General features: G+C 44.8%; 3 protein-coding genes across 7 annotated transcripts in view; 2 read left to right on the top strand and 1 right to left on the bottom strand.

Annotated features, from left to right (window-relative positions):
• Nucleotides 1–6,429, top strand: part of Osp (myosin phosphatase Rho interacting protein outspread) — a 323,581-nt gene extending 317,152 nt beyond the window's left edge. For 3 of the 5 annotated variants that reach the window (XM_076327530.1, XM_076327531.1, XM_076327534.1), the window contains 4 exons: nt 57–345; nt 1,091–1,520; nt 3,061–3,216; nt 3,653–6,429. In XM_076327530.1, coding sequence (XP_076183645.1) covers nt 57–345; nt 1,091–1,520; nt 3,061–3,216; nt 3,653–3,801 — 1,024 coding nt within the window. In that variant the 3' untranslated portion in view covers nt 3,802–6,429. The remainder of the gene's footprint in view (nt 1–56; nt 346–1,090; nt 1,521–3,060; nt 3,217–3,652) is intronic. The other 2 variants (XM_076327533.1, XM_076327535.1) reach the window with 2 other exon arrangements.
• Nucleotides 6,430–6,755: 326 nt separating this feature from the next.
• Nucleotides 6,756–19,690, top strand: part of LOC143143261 (uncharacterized) — a 413,719-nt gene continuing 400,784 nt past the window's right edge. The window contains exons 1-13 of the mRNA XM_076304324.1: nt 6,756–6,848; nt 7,208–7,359; nt 7,442–7,612; nt 7,943–8,239; nt 8,897–9,014; nt 9,131–9,294; nt 9,811–10,050; nt 10,150–10,519; nt 10,611–10,761; nt 11,328–11,525; nt 11,601–11,743; nt 11,823–12,041; nt 12,486–12,827. Coding sequence (XP_076160439.1) covers nt 6,756–6,848; nt 7,208–7,359; nt 7,442–7,612; nt 7,943–8,239; nt 8,897–9,014; nt 9,131–9,294; nt 9,811–10,050; nt 10,150–10,519; nt 10,611–10,761; nt 11,328–11,525; nt 11,601–11,743; nt 11,823–12,041; nt 12,486–12,827 — 2,658 coding nt within the window. The remainder of the gene's footprint in view (nt 6,849–7,207; nt 7,360–7,441; nt 7,613–7,942; nt 8,240–8,896; nt 9,015–9,130; nt 9,295–9,810; nt 10,051–10,149; nt 10,520–10,610; nt 10,762–11,327; nt 11,526–11,600; nt 11,744–11,822; nt 12,042–12,485; nt 12,828–19,690) is intronic.
• On the bottom strand, nt 13,770–17,996 carry LOC143143262 (uncharacterized). Its single transcript, XM_076304326.1, has 3 exons — nt 17,871–17,996; nt 14,921–15,070; nt 13,770–14,297 (listed from the first exon to the last, which is right to left on the bottom strand). The coding sequence occupies exons 1-3, from the start codon at nt 17,994–17,996 to the stop codon at nt 14,217–14,219; spliced, it is 357 nt and encodes a 118-aa protein (XP_076160441.1). The 3' UTR covers nt 13,770–14,216.

Genomic DNA, 19,690 nt, shown 5'->3' on the forward strand with positions numbered 1-19,690 from the left:
TATCCTGCTCACCTTTCGTCCCGGTCGACCTTTGTTAACGATGTAACGATTTTCAGGGAAGAAATGGAAGAGATAAAGCAAGAGATTCTTTCATTGTCGGCCAAGTACTCGTCCAAGTGCGTGGAGTCCGCAGCTCTGGAGGAGAAAGTAGGTTCCCTGACCAAGCAGCTCGCTCAGGCTCAGCAACACATCATGCAGCTGGACGCGCGCAACAAACAGTTGAGGGCACATCTGGTATTGGAAACGAACGACAGCTCGATCAACGACACGATGCAGATGCTTAGGGGCAGGGACAACGAGATCGCTGAGCCGCGGGAAGAGATCCACAGACTGCAACAGTTCAAGGTAACGCCGGATAACCGAGTGCCCCGTTCGCAACGTAGATGTGGTTAACAAATGTACACATTACTAAATGGTATTAACTACGCCGCAATTACATATTATGGTGTTCCCCTTTACGAGCTTTCCGCAAGTATCACGAAGGCCCCGTTGTTCGACCACCCGACTGTACATAAACGATAACAGCAGCTGGAGTTCGCACTAGGTACAGCAAAGCTTTCGTGTCCGCAAGCTTGATCCGTTGATCCCCGACCGTTGGGATCCCTTTCGAAGCGACGAAGCGTTCGCGCGTTGTCCCATCGTATCGGTCGATGCATTAACACGTACGTAACGGTAACGATATCGTATCACTGGACGTTACCAACGGTCATGGAGGTTTTACTGTACCTATGCTACCGCTCGGGAGTTTGGGTACGCATATCGGTAAGAGACTTTTGTACATTCCGCTACCGTTCACGCAACCCTCCAATCACGATCCATCGACACGCACCTACGTCCTCTCTCTCTCTCCCTGATAACGATCATCCTCGATCGATTTCGAAGGTGTTCCTCGGCACTCGCGAAATAATGTAAAAAGTACACTTGCACGGGTACCCGAACCGTCCCGATCGGCAGGGTGCCCAATCCTCGACCCCCGTTACGAGTACCATAACGTGTAATTGTCCATCGTTGGCCCGTTAACCGATTTAACGACCCGTTAACCCACATCAGCCGCACTGACGCATTATTATTTTCGATATTTCACTAACAGCATGGGGACGGCCTTCGTGACACGTCCGGCGCGGCATCGAAAACTTCGTCGCTGAGCTGCTCGCCGGCGTACTCGCCGCAGCGTGTACGGAGTAGTCACGAGTACCCGTTGATCCGAGCGGGCGGCGGCGGCGGCGGCGGCGGCGATGAGCAGAGATTAAACGTCGCCGAAAGGCCGAAAAACTCGGCGACCACGTCGCAAAAGACCGCCGCGGACAAACCGGCCGCGTTCTCGTACAAGGTTGAACGCATTAAGTCGGTGTCGTTACCTTACTCGAGTAACTTGGTTAGGCCGGGGAGTAGTTCGGGCGTTCCGTCGCACGATAGGAAAGAGGTGAGCTTAGGGCAAAAGAGTCAGGAGCGTAACGGTCTGGCCTCGCCACTATGGGACAGCTTAAGACCCAGGAGCGGATTGCCCCATCAGTATCAAGGTACAGAAGAAAGATGAACTGGAACACGCGGCGACTCGCGCACGGGTGTCGGATCGCGTTTCGATCCTCTTGGAACGCCTCTGCTTCTCTAAACTCTCAGTACTACTCTTGCATTCGCTCTCGCGCATCCGGGCGGACACGTTGCATCGAATGCCGACCGGTCCCGTTCGTTGCTTCACTGTCGATGGTACTTTGGTGTAGACCTCGATCTCGAGGACACGTACGTTCAGCGATCATCCTATCCTAGCTATCGCGATCTGGCATGCCCCACACGACCAGGTGACGTTCGATCCGTCTATCTCTAACAATGTAACGGACTCGGTCCGACCGCGAGGATCGCGTGAAAGCTTGCTGTGATTTGTTGATTATGCGTTAAGGAAGAGAAGGGGAGAAACGTAAGACTAACCGGGTGCTTTCGTCTAGAGATTAACCGCTTTCGAGTATCGTTGATCGTTGCTGGCAATCGTCTACTAAATCGCTGCGCAAACAACTGCAATTGTCGCGAGATCGTTTCGTTGTTTGTGCGTACCTCTCGGTCGAATTTTCCTCGCCGCGAGTAACCGACCGGCCTACCGACCGATATACCCGACTGCTAACCGCTGTTTGTTAACTACGTAATACGCATAATTGTACCACTCGAAGGTTGTCTAACCCCGGCTACTTGCTAACTGGATACATGTACTATTAACGGTATGCAAAAGTAACGCAAAAGTAACCCTGCCTTGTGACGAATGTGATTCTGTACTCCTTAGAATGGTCTACGCGCAGCCTGTTGTCTAACGCGATCATAATTTTCTCCTATATACCGAGGGACGCAGTAACGCGCAGAAATCCGATCGAACATTCGACGTACACGTCCAACGCTACAACTCGTCGCAATATTTTTAAACACGCAGTATACCGATAGGACTTTTTGAACCGTTTTACCGAGAACCTATTTTTGCAACGTACAACCTTAATATAATAGCACCGCGCGTCTTGCGAGAAGATTGCACCCCGATACGGATCTCTGCGCGCTTCTCGATACAGGCATCGAACGATGCGAACATATCCATAAGAGTGATCGTCGCTTAACCGTTGGGAACATCTTACACTTATAAGAAAAATCATTCGAGTCCCCTGTTCTACCCATCATATCATCCAAAACATATTCAAGGGACATCGATGACAGTGGAAGGATACTAGAAAGGATCAGGGACGATTGGTTGGCCGCTCAAGACCACGTAGAGTTTATTCTCAAACCGATTGGTTGTCACCTGTTCCTACGGAGCTGCAAGTCAAAGTAGAAGCGACGCGAATTCGAAACAATAGACACGGCCTTGAGCGACACGCTAATTTCGATCCGAACTTAGTAAGAATCGTTTAGACCTTTCTATGTGTTCACGCAAACCACGTTTCCTCCCGAAGCGATTCGTAACTCTATTTGTAATAACGATTTAAAAAAAAGAAAAGAAAAAAATGAAAAAAAAAAGATGAACAGCGGAAGGAAATCGTGCAGACCTGGTAATCGTATTTCGACAATTATTATTTGACACGCAAGGTGGCACAACAGAGATGCGAGTCGGCGGCGCTGGTACCCGGTGGCAGGACATCAAGCAAAGTGAAAAGCAGCAACAATCGGAGGCTTACGGCCTCCGTGCCGACAATCCTCGCACGTCCCGCCTCACCGCGGAACCCCCAGCTCTCTCCGTTGCAGGTCCGTTCTTTCCTTTGTCACCGTTGCAAACAATGTTTTATAAATGTTCGTCGTTGATACATGCCCGCGCATCGTTAGCCCACTTCGCACACGCATATCGTCCACCGTTGCGCTTGGTAATTTTTGTCAAACTTTCCAACGCTTCTTGGTTTTCTATGGAAACTCGGGATTGAACGAATCAGCTTAGCTGACAAGGAGAGGTCCAGAAAAAGAGTTCTCAGTCACGAAACATTGTCACTTAAAAATCTTGAACGTTGATTCACTCACTTCGTTTCCATTTCTGATCCTCTTACGTGTTTGAATCTACTCTAGTTGAATCCTCGGTCTCTTTGGTACCACTCGCGACTTTCCAAGCTTGATTAGAGTACTCGAGACGCACACGCTGGAAAGTTCTCGCGTTTAAGGTCAAATCTAACTTACGATTCCTTTTTTACAGAGCTGATGAGGTCTCCAGCAGTGAGATGGTCCAGCAGGAGCTGTCGCAGCTTACCTCCAACACCGACACCGAGTTACCATCACCCGCTCCACCCCCCACTGCCAGCGGTGGGCATGGTCGCCGAGAGGAAGAAACGTTTCGAGCTCTAAATTCTGCCGCTACCTTCCGATTCTGCTGCTCGTAGAAAAACTCAGGCTCAGGATACGCGGGAACGCGTACACGATTTTCGCACGGTGCTAGATCGATCGCTCGTTCGGGCGTTTACGAGGATCTTACGATTCCAGAGATGGGCGACGAATTCTTACTCGAAACGAAATTTCGTGTAAAAGGAGAACAACAGTTTCTTCGTTAGAATTTTGATTGTAAAATGAAATTATACATTACGAAGTTTATATCTCGTCGATCGTTCGAAGAGAGTTTCGCCCAGCTCTGTACGGTCCAATTGTCGCGTCGTTCACCCCCGTCGAACAGCGTCTGCGAGCGTTTCATCGATTGACAAAATCGAGTAATCCTTTCCACCGGGCAATCCACAAGCATTTTCGTCACTGCCACAGCGATCGAGCTTCGACGGTAGAACGGAGCGAGACGTGATTTCGTGTCAATTATTCCGGTCGCGCGGGATCGAGCTCGTCGTCACGTGACAATATTGAGCATGTTTATCAAGTAAACATGATTCAATAGCCGAAACGAGGCTCGGGTTCCCGTGGCCACGTTTCTACGTCACGGTGAAAAACCGCGGATACGATTGGACGTTTATCTGGGCCCGGCAGGGCCATTTTCGAAGGGACTTTTTACCACTGGAACTTTTTTGCTAAGCACGTTTACAAGGGCTGCCGTGTCGTCAAACGGCGGTCGTTTGATATGCATTTAGACTTTGATACATGAATTTTTTCCGTAGGTGCGAGTAGTGGGTCGTTTCGAGTGACCTTCGCGAGCGAAGCGCATTTTTTCGGGCATTATTTCACCGTAAGCCGTTTCTCGTCCCGTATAGTTGGTCCTCGGAAAATCCATTAGGTTCCAGACGCGTTACAGTCGGAAGAACAATCAACCGAAGCCCACTTCCCCCCATCGTGGATTGTAACACTGAGAAGTGGTAGCTAGGTAGCCTTAAGCAGTCGTTTGCTTTTGTCCCGACTGTGACTAGTGTCTATATTGTTTTTCTTCGTTCCAATTTTGTTGATAACGATACTTTAATCGAGATTATGATTGCTACGATTGTTTACCAATGTCCAAGTCCCTGTAGTGCTTTTCACACGATTATCTTTTTGGTATGTGCATATACTAAATACAGTTAAAATTCTTGATCCAGGTCTGAACGATAAACGATAATCGTTGGAATAAATGTTTCTCGATCGAACACTTACCCGCATAAGTGATCACAATCTTATTTATCGTACAATGTATTCTCCGACGTAACAAGCAAAACCTTGATATTTGCACAATAGCGAAGAATATTCGCATTTACTAACTCGTAAACTAAGGGGTTGAAATACATTTTCTGGAAGCTATTCAAGGTAACGAGAAACGACCAAAAAAGCTGATGCGAGGAGAGTATGGTAGAACGCCAATTATCCGGTTTATCGAGGATAAGGAGGTAGGGGTTAGTTCACCCGTTGCATTGTTCCACATCTCGAATGTAAAACGAATGAATTTTTTTTTACTAAATTGATAACGATATTCGGTTTCGATATTTCTACGTCTCGTGTACGAGTATTTCTAAAAACACGTGGTCTAAAAGAAATCAGAGGAGACTGGAAATTGGCGTTCTACGTTACCGTTAGAGTCATATATACAAGTGTCGTGATAGTTAACGCGATGTAACGCGCACGTGTATCGGTGTGAAAGCGTACGAACGAATTTGTTCGTCGAAATCGTTGAGTTTGTCGTATTGCGCTGTGTTAAGTTCTGAAATCGATTTCGTACAATTATAAGATCCGTTCGCCATCTTGTGACTCTACGAGGGGGCTAATTTGTATCGACGATCGGCTCAAAGTTCGTCGTTTAGGGAGGCTTCTATTTTCTTTTCTTCATTTATTGACACGTTGATCGCGACTATAGTGTTCCCTTTCCTTTTAGTTTTCAATGGTTTTGTAAAGTAAAAATCAATCGGCGCGTTCAAAGCGAAAAAACGACGTCGCGCCATCGCGAAAAGAGAACAAAGAAACGGTAATATTTTCGTTTTCTTTCTTTTTCCTTCTGTCACCTTTTCTTTTCTCTTTTTTTTTCACCTCTGTCTCGTTAATACGTTCGAGGATCGATAGAAAGTATTTTTACGCTTGTTTCGCTCTTGTTATGTATAGATTCTGCACATATGAATATTACGGCGTTGTCACGTTGCACTGTGTATTATCGCATTCTCTCATCGTGTAAATGTTTTTTTTTTTTGTCGGATCGCGATCATTTTTTTGATGTTAATACTGTATAGTTTATGACGTTTCAATTTAAGGAGCAAAGTATAAATAGCCTAGGAATTAACCCCTTCCATATGAAAGTGGATTGTTTATATTATATGTTATTATTGTATTTCTATATTATATATCGTCGCGGTTCGTTCCGGTGACGGTGTCGCTCGACGTGTCGTGGGCGACGTCGAAGTAAGCGAAAAAAAAAAAAAATGAAGAATAATCGATAACAATACGATTCATTATCTCTTATGTAGAGTAATTACTCAGGATTGTTTAACATTTATAATATATTACGATTATACTTATTGTATTTGTATTATAATTTATAACAACGTTTGAAATAAAATATAGTAACCATTGACGTGAACAACACCCGCTCGAATCCGTTTATTACGATTCTAACCATCGCATTGCATTTTTTTTTAGGTTACCCGTTACCTCTAGAAGATATTTTAATTGGAACAGTCGAATTGTGTACGTGTATCGGACTTTGTTCAAGATTCCATTTTAGGGATGATTCGAAGATAAGAACCAAGTTGTATTTTCAATTCGAATCGCGCGGGCGCGTCCCGCGCATGCGCGTATACTCAACTGACTAACGTAGTACTTTTCGAACAGAAGTCCGTTGTATCCGGTCGGATCGTTGCGTGCGAGCGAGTGTGTGAAACGTTGTGCGAGAATTGAGATATTTTGCAAGAATGGAGCCATTGTTTCAGCCCTACTTCGAGGACATTGATATTATGCTGATGAGTATGAAACGAAGACTGATGCTGCAGGACGAGTCTGTACAGGTACGATTCATTTCTTTCAAAATTTATGTTCGACCATATTCAATTTACCGCGGGATTCGGACGAGTTTACAAGAATTATCGTATCTCTGTTGTACGATTAATATGTTCGAAAGGAAGATAAGGTATAAATAAAACGATATACGCGTGTAAAAATTCTTTAATTATAACCATAGATTCGTCGATAGAAATTTGTAAGCGAAAATTTCATTTATTGACAAAAAATCATCGAATTTCTTTTCGACGATGTACTGCACACATTTATGGGCATATAAGTTAGGTAGTAGATAATGGGAGCAGTGCTCAGGGTAAAAATGATATGTAGAACCCGTTTAAAATGGGAAAAGCATCGAACTTTACAGGTAACGTGCATCGAACGTATATCGAACCTGTTGAAGAACGGTGCCGCTGGTGGCGCTGCGAGCAGCGAGGCGGTTATTTCGAAGCTGATCAAGCACGATGTCCTCTCGGCCGTATTCGAAACCCTGCACACACTCAGCGATCGTCTCCTCTTGTACGTTTCGTCTCGACGACAAAATCATCAACGAAATAAAGAACCCAAAATCCTTCTAAGATCCCGTACTTCTTCGATATAGGTGTATCCTCGATTTTCTGAACTTGGTAACCGTGCATCGAGAGTTTTACGAATATCACGTGGCCATGGACGCCATGGATACCATCTTGAAAGTTACAGTTTGCGTCTTGAAATCTCGTTCCAAGGGAGTATTGGAGAAACTGATACTCGTTACTTACGATATACTGTACAGGTAACCGACTTCGTCGTAAACGTGGAAAACATTCAACGAATGAAATATACAAAAACTTGAACGTCTCCAAGTACTCTTGGGTTATCCGAAAAGTAATTTCATTTTCCAAAATGGAGAATGTATAATTTAATAAAATGTTTACTCTAAAAAAATCGTGCTCCATTTTCACCAAAAAAAAACGAAATTACTTTCCGAACAACCCAACAATTAAAATTTAAATAACCGTGGACAAGTTTCGTACAAAGTTTCATGAAAATTCTGATTTTGAAATATATTATCAGCAATGTCGAGTGTAGTTTGCGAGCGGTTTGAAAGACTCGGAATTTTCAGAGCCGTGGAATTTAACGTAGAGCTGAACACGGTCTGCGATCCGAGACAAGTTTTCATTCTTCTCAAGTCTTTGATTTTGGACGAGACACCGGATCGGAAATTAAAATTCCCCGCTGTCGCGTTGCTGAACATCGTTCTGGAAAACATGGACACGGAGGACGAGTGGGCGGACATCGCGTTTGAAATTTGCCACAAAGCTCTCAAACTGATGAAAGAGATTGTCGAGTACAGCGACGACGATGCCTCGATTACGCTCGCCGCGAACGCAGTGTGCGCTATTTGCGCTTCTGGGGCTCGGTGAGGCTGTACTATGAGTTAAAAATTATGTACAGGAAGTTACAAAGTACGAGCGAGAATAACACTCGGTTAAATGATCGAGAAAATTTTATCAAACTCGTACAAACGCAATACTTGTATAAAATTTATTCCGTGTATCCTCTCGAGCGATAGTCGACTGGAAAGTAATCGTACCGATTGTTTCGAAACTCGCGAGAAATATCGATAAAAACGAACAGTTTCGATAAACGTACTATGTTTCTAATAATCACACGGTGACAAGAATCGATTATAGGATTCTTTACCGAGACATTTTCGCTCGTTTCGAACATACAACCTTTGAAACCCCCTGTAGAAAGCAAATAACGCTAAAACGAAGGCTTCGTCCATTTTATACATCAAAGAGCTGAACGGGAATGTAACTTTGTAATTTCGGGCGAGAATTTTCTCAGCATTCTAGAATGTAATTTTATATACTACCACGGTAGCGATAATAGTAGAGAACAGCCACGATTTTTCACCGTGACTCCCAAAGAAATTTCTCGTTACTTGAAATTTGTCGCGTTACACATTCGAATATCTAAAGTCTAGAAACGCTTCTGATCGATTCTTTCGATTTCGTGGCACCTGTATTTGATCGTTCGCGTTGAAAATTGTCGAGAAACCGATCGTTCGCAGATTGTGTCTCGCGTGGAACGAAGGTCGCGTAACCACCGCGAAAATTGAAGAAAGCAAGGCGTCCCTGGTGAACGCGATCTACCTGACAACGATGAAGACTCTGATACCGTACGTTAAAGTAAGTTCAGGAACACGAGATCGGTATCGTGTTACACGGCTCGTCTCGATCGTCGTGACGCGACATATTTAATTACCGAGCCAAGTCAAGGGCCCTTTTATTCCTGCGTTCGACAGAACACGGAGTCAAACGAAACGGACAGGGTCAGATTCCACAGGAGCCTCGTGACTTGTCTGAGCAGCCTTTACAAGTTGTGCAACTGCAGCCGCGACAACTTGTCAAACCACTTGACCGCCAACGGATATCTGAAGTACTTCTTGCTTTTAACCACCAAGCTTCCGTAAGTCGCACGCTGCGATCCCGAAGGGAGAAACGCAACGAAATTGATAAAACGTTACCGATGCTTTCGACGAGTGGCACCGCCACCGAGACGGAGAAATCGACCGGGTGGTTCCGCTTCCTTGGAATTCTTCCGCTCCGCGTTTCAATGCCTGAAACAGCTTTCACGCGGATAACTGGTCGCGAGCGTAATTAAATTTCAATCGGAAAAATTCCGAGTGTAATCGAGACTCGGTTTCGAACGCTGCACCGTACGTGTGCTTCGTTTCTGTATCGTGATTATCTTTTCTCTTTGCTCGATGCACGATTTCTTAATCCACTCTTGTAGAGAGTACAGAGAAGTATTATTATCATCGATAATAATAATTGTACAAGCGTTACCAACAAGCCGAACCATTCCAAGTGATTTTTTCATCGTTACGAACGACCGAAAGTGGGTTCCGTTAGATGGTTGAACGTCAGCTGGTAACTGGAAATCGATCACCGAACGCTCGTTGACACCTTTCGATTATTTTAGGGAAAATCTACGTCGCAGCACTTGCATACTCCTGTCCCGCATCGTGACCACACTCGGCGATAAATCATTGTCGATTGGCCGGTGGCCCGGGGGCGCGACTGGCTTCGAGAATTTAATGCACCACGGACTGCTCGACTTGCCAAGAGATTCTCGACTGTGGCACGGGATCGTCGCCCATCGAGGGGACAGCGCCGTTGCACTGATGGTGTTAATGTATTATCATTACCACGGCACCAGGGAGTACGATCTCACGCATAATACCACCGCGAAACCGTTCCTCGCTAACTCGAACCTGCGACGATTTATTTATAAACGAGTACTCGAACGCGAATATTTCAGGAGCGACACGATACGCCTGAGATCCCTGATCGCTTGCATCGTCGGTGTACCCAAGTCGGAACGTATCTCCGAGCAAATCCTCAAGATGTTGTGGTTTCTGTTCGCCGTTGCGTCCGTGTGGCATCCGTCCCCGAACTCCGAACAGGATTACGTCAAAGCCGCGACACGATTGGCCGCAGTGTTGCGTTACTCCAGATTGAACGAATGCTACACTCATCACATAGATTTGCTGCGTTATTGTTTAAAATTCCCGGAAGTCCCCCGTGACTTGACGAGCAGAACGTTGGACCTATGGCTGGTGGAATCCGACGGGGACATCAAGCCTCTGTTGACGTTGGATCGCGACCAAGTTGTTCGACATTATTTATTGGTATTCGAATTGACTGTGTCCAGGCTGTGGTATTGATGAACGATTGGATACGTAAATGCGAACAGAGTCTGAATTTCTCTTTTCCAAACAGCTGGCTATACAGACCGGGTACTCGGAGAGGATAATCGATTTAGCGATGAAGGGGATCCGCGATATGATACGCGCCGACAACGCCAAGGAGATCGCTGAAATAGCTTGGCACCTGCTACCCAATCTTCTTTCTTTGTATCGACAGGACAAAGGTCGAGTCTCTTGAAAAATTGATTTCTTTGATTCGACCTTGCTCTCGAACCGCATCTCTCGTGAAGCTTGCTACCGCGATACGGGCTTCTGTGCACACCCCTGTTTCTTAAATTAATTTCTCTCGATTTGTATGTACGCTCTGCAATGTTACAAAGTTGCTTTCACCGATTACGGGGTGTGGCGTTGAAAACAAAAAAAAAGAGAGCCTAGGCGAATATTAGAAAGTTAATCAATCTTGTAGAAAAATAATGGTAACGATCAAGCCAGAGAGACGAGATCCTGTTTCACTAGGATCGGAACACGTACGATCTTTATCATCCGGTGTCCATCGAGCATCCAGCTCTTTTTCTTTATTCGTTCGAAAGATTTTACGTAACTCGAAGTTCGAAATATTTCTTCACCGATCGACGAAGTTCAATTTGGTATTGAGATGGATGACCATCAATTGAAACTGTTTCGCGTGTAGCAATAATCGTCGGTTCGGCGACCTCCCTGAAATCGTCGGCGAGAGCCGACAACCGATGCGATTTAACCTCCGACGAACAAACCCAAACGCTGTTTCCAGACCAGCAGATCAAGGCGGTGCTGGAATTGACGAACATTTTCATCCCGGGCTCGTTGTCACGGAGCGTAAGGAATCGGTGCACGGAGAGTCTGATGACGATCGTATTGAGAAGAGACGCCGACTTGAAACTGAGAACTCTGGCGGTAATGCAATCGTACGCCCTGTTGGTCACCTTCACGACGATCGAACCGTTCACAAGTAGATACTCCATGGAGAAATATTTATCATTCGCGCGAGGAGACCGAGAGTAATCCGTTTTCTTTGAAATTGCAGTCCTGGAGAGATGTATCGCGGCACCGTACTTCTTGGAGGAGTTGCTCGTGCAAGGATTCGCGGAGGACACTCCGGAACTGTCGGCGGTTTGCCTGAAGCTTCTCGCGTTTATTGTTCGTTGCCAGGAAAAATCATCGGTTCAGGTACTTGCGCTAGAACACCACCTTTTTCGTGTTAATTTCCAACGATTGCTGTCATTAATTTCAAGGTTCGTTTCTTTAGCGGGAGAAATCGTTGACGATCGATGCTCAGAGCTTAGCGGATTTGCTGTTCAACACTAGGAAATCCATCCACTCCTCGGACAATGGGATGCAATTCGTGCTGGAACTTTTAACGCAAAACATCGACGCGTCCGACAGGTTCATCGAGATTGTAGAAACCGGGAACAGAGAAGAGGGAATCATGAATCTCTACGAGACTCTTCATATCGTTCACGGAACGGTCAGTTCTACGTAAAATTGAAAACAATTAGGCAACTGTGAATCGAGGAACGTGATATTTTGTTCGTTGTATCGTTGTTCGTCCTTTTTTTATTTTACTCCAGTTTTTGATACCGTATTAAACGAATCAAGGGACTGACCGTACACCTGATGATCGTCAACGGCAGACCCTCGTTCCAGGAAATTTAATTCCTCGGCTTGTTCGTTTCCAAGAACTAACCGTGTATCCGAGGAAAGTCCCCAACAGACCCTCGTTCCGAGAAATTTCATTCCTCGACTTATTCGTTTCGAAAAGTTAACCGTACAGTCGAGGAACAATAACAGTAGACCTTCGTTCCGAGAAATTTAATTCCACGACCTACTCGTTCCCGAACAATGTCGTTCTCGGTTGTATCTCCCCCTTCGCACTGTATTTCGTTCTAATTGTGGTCTTATCTGTAAACAGAGCGATCCGACGCGAAGGGACACGGTCTATCGGTGCTTGGAAGGCGTCCTGTCGTACTGCCACAAACACGCGGAGCCTCTTTTGTACCACGTGTGCGCATCCATGAGCAACGATAGCCTGGTGACGTCCATTCTGAACACGCGTTACGTGTCCTGCCACTTCCTGGAGTTCGTCTCGACCTGGCTCCGTTGTCGAAGAAGGTACTGCAACGACGTGGCACCGTGGAACGAGAGATCTCTCTGCAAGACACCCTTTGAGGAGACTCTGGAGTGCATCCGGAAGTACGTCGAAGCCACGAAAAACATGGAAATGGACGCTGCGTTCAACAGTCTTCGTTACGCGGTGAGTACTCTTCAGACGATATTCTTTATTCTTCGAGCTGTTCCATTTCGAAAGTGGTGTACGTCTGGGAACACGAGTGTTCCAATTTTTCTGTAATAAGAAGGTTTTTTAAACCTAGAAGGATGGAAGGATAGAATAGACTCGGCGGTGCGCACGGTTCCTATGCACCACGATCGCTGCAAACTCGGATAGTTGTTACAATCGTGGCAACGATAACGTAAGATAAGGTATACAGTTAAGTTGATGCGATTGTAGTTCAATAAAAGGATCTAATTTGAAATTATAATAAAAGATTAGTATTTTAATAGAAAAGTATAAAGTACAGTGGAAGTATAGAATTATAATAGAAGAGTAGTAGTTTAATAGAAGAATAGAAAGTATAGTAGAAGTGTAGGATTATAATAGAAGAGTAGTGTTTCAATAAAAGAATAGAAATTATAGGAGAAGTATAGAATTATAATGGAAGAGTAGTATTTTAGCAGAAGAATAGAAATTATAGTAGAAGTATAGAATTATAATAGGAGAGTAGTATTTGAATAGAGGAATAGAAAGTATAGTAGAAATGCAGAATTATAATAGACGAATAGAAAGTATAGAAGTATAGGATTGTAATAGAAGAGTAGTATTTGAACAGAGGAATAGAAAGTATAGTAGAACTGTAGAATTATAATAGAAGAATATAAAGTATAGAAGTATAGGATTGTAATAGAGGAGTAGTGTTTTAATGAAAGAACAGAAATTAAAGTAGAAGTCATCGAGTCCACTTTATTGTTTAAACACTTGTCAACGACCAACGAGAGCGTACAACGAGCCAATTAGCACTCATTAATCTTTTGAAATCGCGCAAAGTGCAAACCCTTTGATGTCTCGACGCGAAGGAAAACAGACTAGCACCATTTTCACAGCGAACGGCTATATTTATCCATCGAAGCGATTGCCAGGTTCGATGAATTGTATTTCCAGCTGGCGCAATTTAAGGAATAGGTCGCGCCGAAGAAGGGTGACGCAACGGACAGAGAGTAACCACACGCAAGGTTTGTTTTAACAGTTTATTTTACCCGTGCAACATTGCTCGTAACATTACTTCAACATGGCAATACGTGCGTACAAAAAGTAGAAAAAGATTATCCAGGACGAATTTAATTCGTCCGCGTGTGACGCGTGCGCTTCTGTTACTCTGAAGTATAGCATTATTTTTGGTTGTCTCGCTAATATATCGCTCCCCCCGTTTCTATTATAATTCTCCCTAAATACTCGGAGCTGTTTCGGAAGCGCTGCGCGCCTTTGGCTTTTGCGATTTGTGTTGTGGATGGCTTTTGAAATCGTTCCCCTTCCTCTCACCCCCTCCTTCCTCCAGGCGTTTCAACTTCCCGTCGGCTAGGGCTTTCGTTACTTCCGCGGTCGTCCGTTGCGCTGCATGAAGCAACCCTTGAAGGAGTTTAATCTCACGTCGATCTCCCCTTCTTCTAACTGGAGCGAGACCAACATAGTTTAGGGTGGCTCGATTTACGAGCCACGAGATCCATAATCCACGCTCCACGAGCAACGATCGCGATCTCGACGAAACTTCGCACGAACGATACCGATACTTTTCTTTCCTTTTTTTTCCTTCGAGTGCCAAAACTCGAACCAACGGATGAAATTACACGCCAAAGTTTCCCTTACGATCCACCGGAGATCGAATTTTTTCTTATCGAGATACACGTAATCGGAAAAGCGAACCTTATCCTCAGGATTGAGCACAAATGATTACCAACACCGTATCCCTATACTACTTTGTACCTTATCGGGTTGTTCGGAAAGTAATTTCGTTCTCCAAAACGGAGAATATATAATTTAATAAAATGTTTATACACTCTGAAAAAACCCCGTTTCATTCTCACCAGAACACTTGACTTTCCGAATAACCTAATATATAATTCATAAGCCGTAAAATGTTTAAAAAATACGCGTTCTTTGTGTCTTTCCCGCTACGAGATCTTGCAAAGCTTCGTCGAAATTTCGATTCTTCGAGACTTAAATTGCTGATCGATCTTGATCCTCGAAATTGATATAAATGTAAATCTCCGTTAAAAATTTGTCGAAATACACACCTGGTCGAACAAGTAGATTTCTTTGTAACAGGACGGCGACACGCACTCGCGGATGCATCTGGTTTTGGCGATGATGCTACTCTGCTGCGACAGCATCTTGCAAGCTCCGCTTTCCTCGCAAGTTTGCTCGTACTGTCTGAACAGAAGCTCCTACGAAAAACGTGAGATTAATTTTCAACGTGGCCCCGGGCTCCGTGAGTCGCGACCCGGAGCACATTTTTTCGATAGATTCGAGCCCGGCCTCCATCGGAGCGGAGGTAGGTCAAGGTCACGACCTCCAGCTGTTGGCGCAAGCTTTATTTCCAAGCGGTTGGTTCCCCGAGTATATCCGTTACTGCGATGCTCGAAAGACTCGTGCGTCGTGGAAAATGCAGACGATGCTTCTCGTACGCGATAAATGGATAAAATTGAGCGCAACAATTGGTTCGAGCCTGTTCGGAGATTAACCCCAATTAGTGCTCGCATGGAGTTCTATTATTGGTACCGCGGGCGCGTTCAATTTTCTTTGAAGACAGTCTCCTTTCTCCCGGCGCGACCGGTGGAGACAACGAGTATCGCTCGTAGCGAAAATTAGATTCATTTTTTATGCGCGGTGTTTTAAAAATAGTTGGGACTCGAGTCGGTCGATTCTATCGGGAGAAATTTCATTCAACGAGAAACTTAAACGAAATCGACTGTGAATCGAACGTTTCTTTAAACACGAATACGAGACACGGTAATCGAAAAATAATTAAACTCACGATTTTTGTTCTATGGGTTGTTCGATCACGGTCTGTCCGTAACCACTTGCATTTTAGATTCTTACACTTCGTCGTATTTCTTCCATATCGTTCTATGTAGACTTACTTAAAAAATTGGTTACGAAAAGAGTAGTTTGTATCGTAGTTTGTACCAGTGTGTTTGGAAGATTGTTTGCAAAAAGAGTAGTTTGTATCGTAGTTTGTAGCAGCGAGTTTAAAAGATTGTTCGCAAAATGAGTGGTTTGCACCGTTGGTACAAAAGAAATCTTTGAGATCGGAATATTAATCAGTGATCTGCACAGAGTTGTATCACGTTTCGAAATTTATAGAAGTAGAACCATTTTTACCAACGTATTTGAAAAATTGTTCGCAAAGTGAGTAATTTGCACCGATCGATCCCTCGTAGAGCTGACTTTTTTCCAGAAATTCGATTCGCGATAATTCAGGGTACACGATCATTCGGCCTGTTGAGAATTTGAAAGGTTTCTTTCCCGTACGGCTCGTTCGTAGTATGAATTTTAAACAAGTAGTCGATTCGGTATCGTCGACGCATTCGTGCCAACTTCCTGTAACGGAGTTAGCGAAACTATGTATATATTCACCGGTGTAACAAGTGACGAGGCCCGGACGTATCGGTGCAACAAGTGACGAAAGAAACGAAAGTTCGGACACTCGAGTTTTTGATCGGGCAAACTTGTCGAGGAGTTTGGATAATTGATTCCAATTGAACTAAATCCGTGTTGCGGAGAGGGTGTATCGACTGACACACCAGTCTCGTCGAGCATCGTTTCAGCGGAATAACCGTATCAGCGATCGATACCACCGAAGCACGCCCTCGAGCACTTTGACTGTCTTCGAGTTAATGCCAAATCGATTTCACCCCTTTGGTGGAACCACCCGTGGAACCACCCGTCCCGTTACACATCCCCCATGGGAACGTTAAGTCGACCAGTCCTCCCGACGTAACGCGTCACTCAAGGGGTATCACCAGGGATTGGATCAAAATTCGAAGCTTCGTCCTCGACCAAGGGATTTTCGAGTAGGTAACAAACCCGATATCCTGGCGAAATAGAGGGGGACTCCGAAAACAGGGGGATTTCTCGAAATTAGGTTCTCGAGGTTAGCTCGATTCTCTGCTCGAATATTAGGCCAAATTGCAACGATTTAAATGCAGTCACTTCGTCGAGGAAATTTACTCGAAATACACGTTAAAGGTAGAAAATGATATTGAAGATATTCTTCGAAATTTTACATTTCGCGTAGGAAACCGATGTAATAATTAAATATTTGCATACTCCTGTTAATCGATATTAAAGATATCCTTCGAAATTTTACATTTTACGCAGAGAGGCTACCAACGATCGTGATAATTAAATATTTGTGTACTCCCGTTAATCGATGTTAAAAATGTTCTTCGAAATTTTACATTTCGCGTAGGGAGGCTACCAACGATCGTAATAATTCAATATTTGTGTACTTCTATCAATCGGTATTAAAGATATATTCTTCGATATTTTACATTTTATATAGAGAGGCTATCAACGATCGTAATAATTCAATATTTGTGTACTCCTATTAATCGGTATTAAAGATATTCTTCGATATTTTACATTTTATATAGACAGGCTATCAACGATCGTAATAATTAAATATACGTGTACACACGTTAGTCGATATTAAAGACATTTTTCGAAATTTTCCATTTCGCGTGGAAATGCGTAACAACAACCGTAAAAATTAAATATTCGTACACTCCTATTAACGCACCGAGAACATCCTGAGATAAGAAACACACTTAGGAAAATAGATCACTGTGAAAACAGGAATATTTCTCCGAATTGGGTACTCGAGGTTGGTTCCACCCTCTACGCGAATATTACGCCCGCTGCGGAAAATTTATTAAAAATTCTATTCCGTACGATACCGAAGATTCCTCTGAATTTTAAACTCGGTGGAAATGGTCCAGCGACCGCAACAATCGAAGAATACTCCCATGTCCTTGCGTACGAATATTCGAAAATATTCACAATTCTGGAGGATCGTCACGCGTAAAAATTGTTCGCGTAATTCCGCAACGCGGGTTAGCGCAGCTGTCCGGTGTCGCGTACAAGCGCCACCCCCAAAATAAAGATCGCCGAACATAACCTCAAACTGGGAGCGAGATCGCGTTTCGAGATTGCAACGTTTCGGATAATTGGTTTCCGACTTACGTTTTTGGTGGTCTCCTTGTACGGGTACTCGGGGAAGTTGAAGGTCTTCGCGTTGGTCCATGGCACCTGGTGCAGGTGTCCGACGACGAGGATCAGACCGATCGTGAACGCCACCCCCGGCGCCATGTTGAGCAGCCGGCTACCAGATCAATACAAAGGGATGGCGCTCGCTGGCTTGCGCTTCCTTCCACGGCTTTTCCTCTGCCACGCTCGTGAAAATGCCGAAATCGGCGGGGAGGATCCGCGCGCAATCATCCCTCGATGAACCTGTCGATTCCCTTTAGCCGCCTGTCCCGCGAAATTGACTTTTTAAGACCCGGTCCGGGGACGAGGGTTTACGCGAAGGGAGGAGGGAGATTTAGGGACCGATGGAGAGGGTTTTGGCGACTTCGACGAGGATTCGTTTAATCCCTTCAGTGTCAGTTTTTGGCGCTGTCGGTCGACGAGATTTGGTTATTTTGGCGAGGGTTGGCTTTCGAGGTACCCTAAAAACGACGGGTTTTGGCACAAGTAGGCTATATAGAGATAAATGGTCGAATAGGTTAAGAGGAATCTTTGAGACCGGAATATTAATAAGACGAAGACGAAGGTACGCGTGGAACGATCGTAATTCAGTTCGGGGAATGAAACGACGAACGAAAAGCTTTGAAAATAAATTAGTTCGTTCCGGTGGTAATCTGGTAAATGTAGTTTTGGTTGAGACGGGGGGCAGAGAGATCGATGTCGCTACGGATCGAGAGAAATCTTTCAGACGGGATTATTAATCGGTGAGTTGCGCGGGGTTGTTTCGTGCGTCGAAATTTGTAGAAACGGTTGCTCGGGTTCTGGGAAGCTTTTCGTTCGATTTCGAATTAATTTCTGCGGTCATTTGCGCGGAAAATTGGTAGATATACTCGGTTTCGCAACCGAGCCGACACATTACGATTGTGTCTCGATTCGCCAGAGGATCGCAGATCCGCGTCGAATTTTACGATTGTTTTCGTTCGTCGCAACGGATACTCGAATCGTTCAGTACCTCTCGAGCTGTTTAGGCGATCTTCATCGCCGATAACGCTCTCTCGGGACTTTCCTCTTGCACTTGGCTTTACGTAACCTCACCTTTGATACGCAGAATCGCATCGAAAGAACGTGTCAAGTGACCGGTGCCGAGCACTGTCCGTGTACATTTTTTTTCCAACGCGTCCTCGTATTTTATGCAATCCCCGCCTCTTAGGATACCACGTAACGAGGCTGTACGCGCTCGTTAACCTCAGCTACGCGTTTCGTTAGTTTTCAACGCAGCTACACCGGACACTGGGAAGAAAAAAATATTTTCACTTTAAATTATCTCTCCGGAGGACGTTTCAAAGTCACCGACATTTACCATTTCATTTACCATCAATCGTCTCGTTTGAAAAGAAACCTACAATTCGCGTATTTACTTGCGCAACGAAAATCTCAATTCTATCCTTCAAAGGGGAAGTCTTACTCGTTCCTTTCGCGATCCGTTCGGTGAGCGCTGTCTCAAAGTGGAATACGAATATTAAAAGCAATCCTTCGTAACTTTAACCACTTGGAGGGACACTCCCGCAAGGTGAAATACAAACGTGATGTCTCCCTGGATTTACCGATAATTTTCCACCATCGATTCGTAATCGTTCCCCGGAGCCTCCTTGTAATCCGCCGCTCGTTAATCTTCCAAGATTCCCCAGACACGAAAACGCGCGTCTAATCTTAGCCGGGAACACGTGAGAAAAAAATTTCCCACCACCTCGAAGATATCCAATGCGCGTCCTCCACCCCCTTGGGGGGCACGGGGCCACGTTTATCTTGTTTATCCG

Source organism: Ptiloglossa arizonensis, chromosome 2, assembly GCF_051014685.1.
Source record: "Ptiloglossa arizonensis isolate GNS036 chromosome 2, iyPtiAriz1_principal, whole genome shotgun sequence".
Lineage (NCBI taxonomy): Eukaryota > Metazoa > Arthropoda > Insecta > Hymenoptera > Colletidae > Ptiloglossa > Ptiloglossa arizonensis.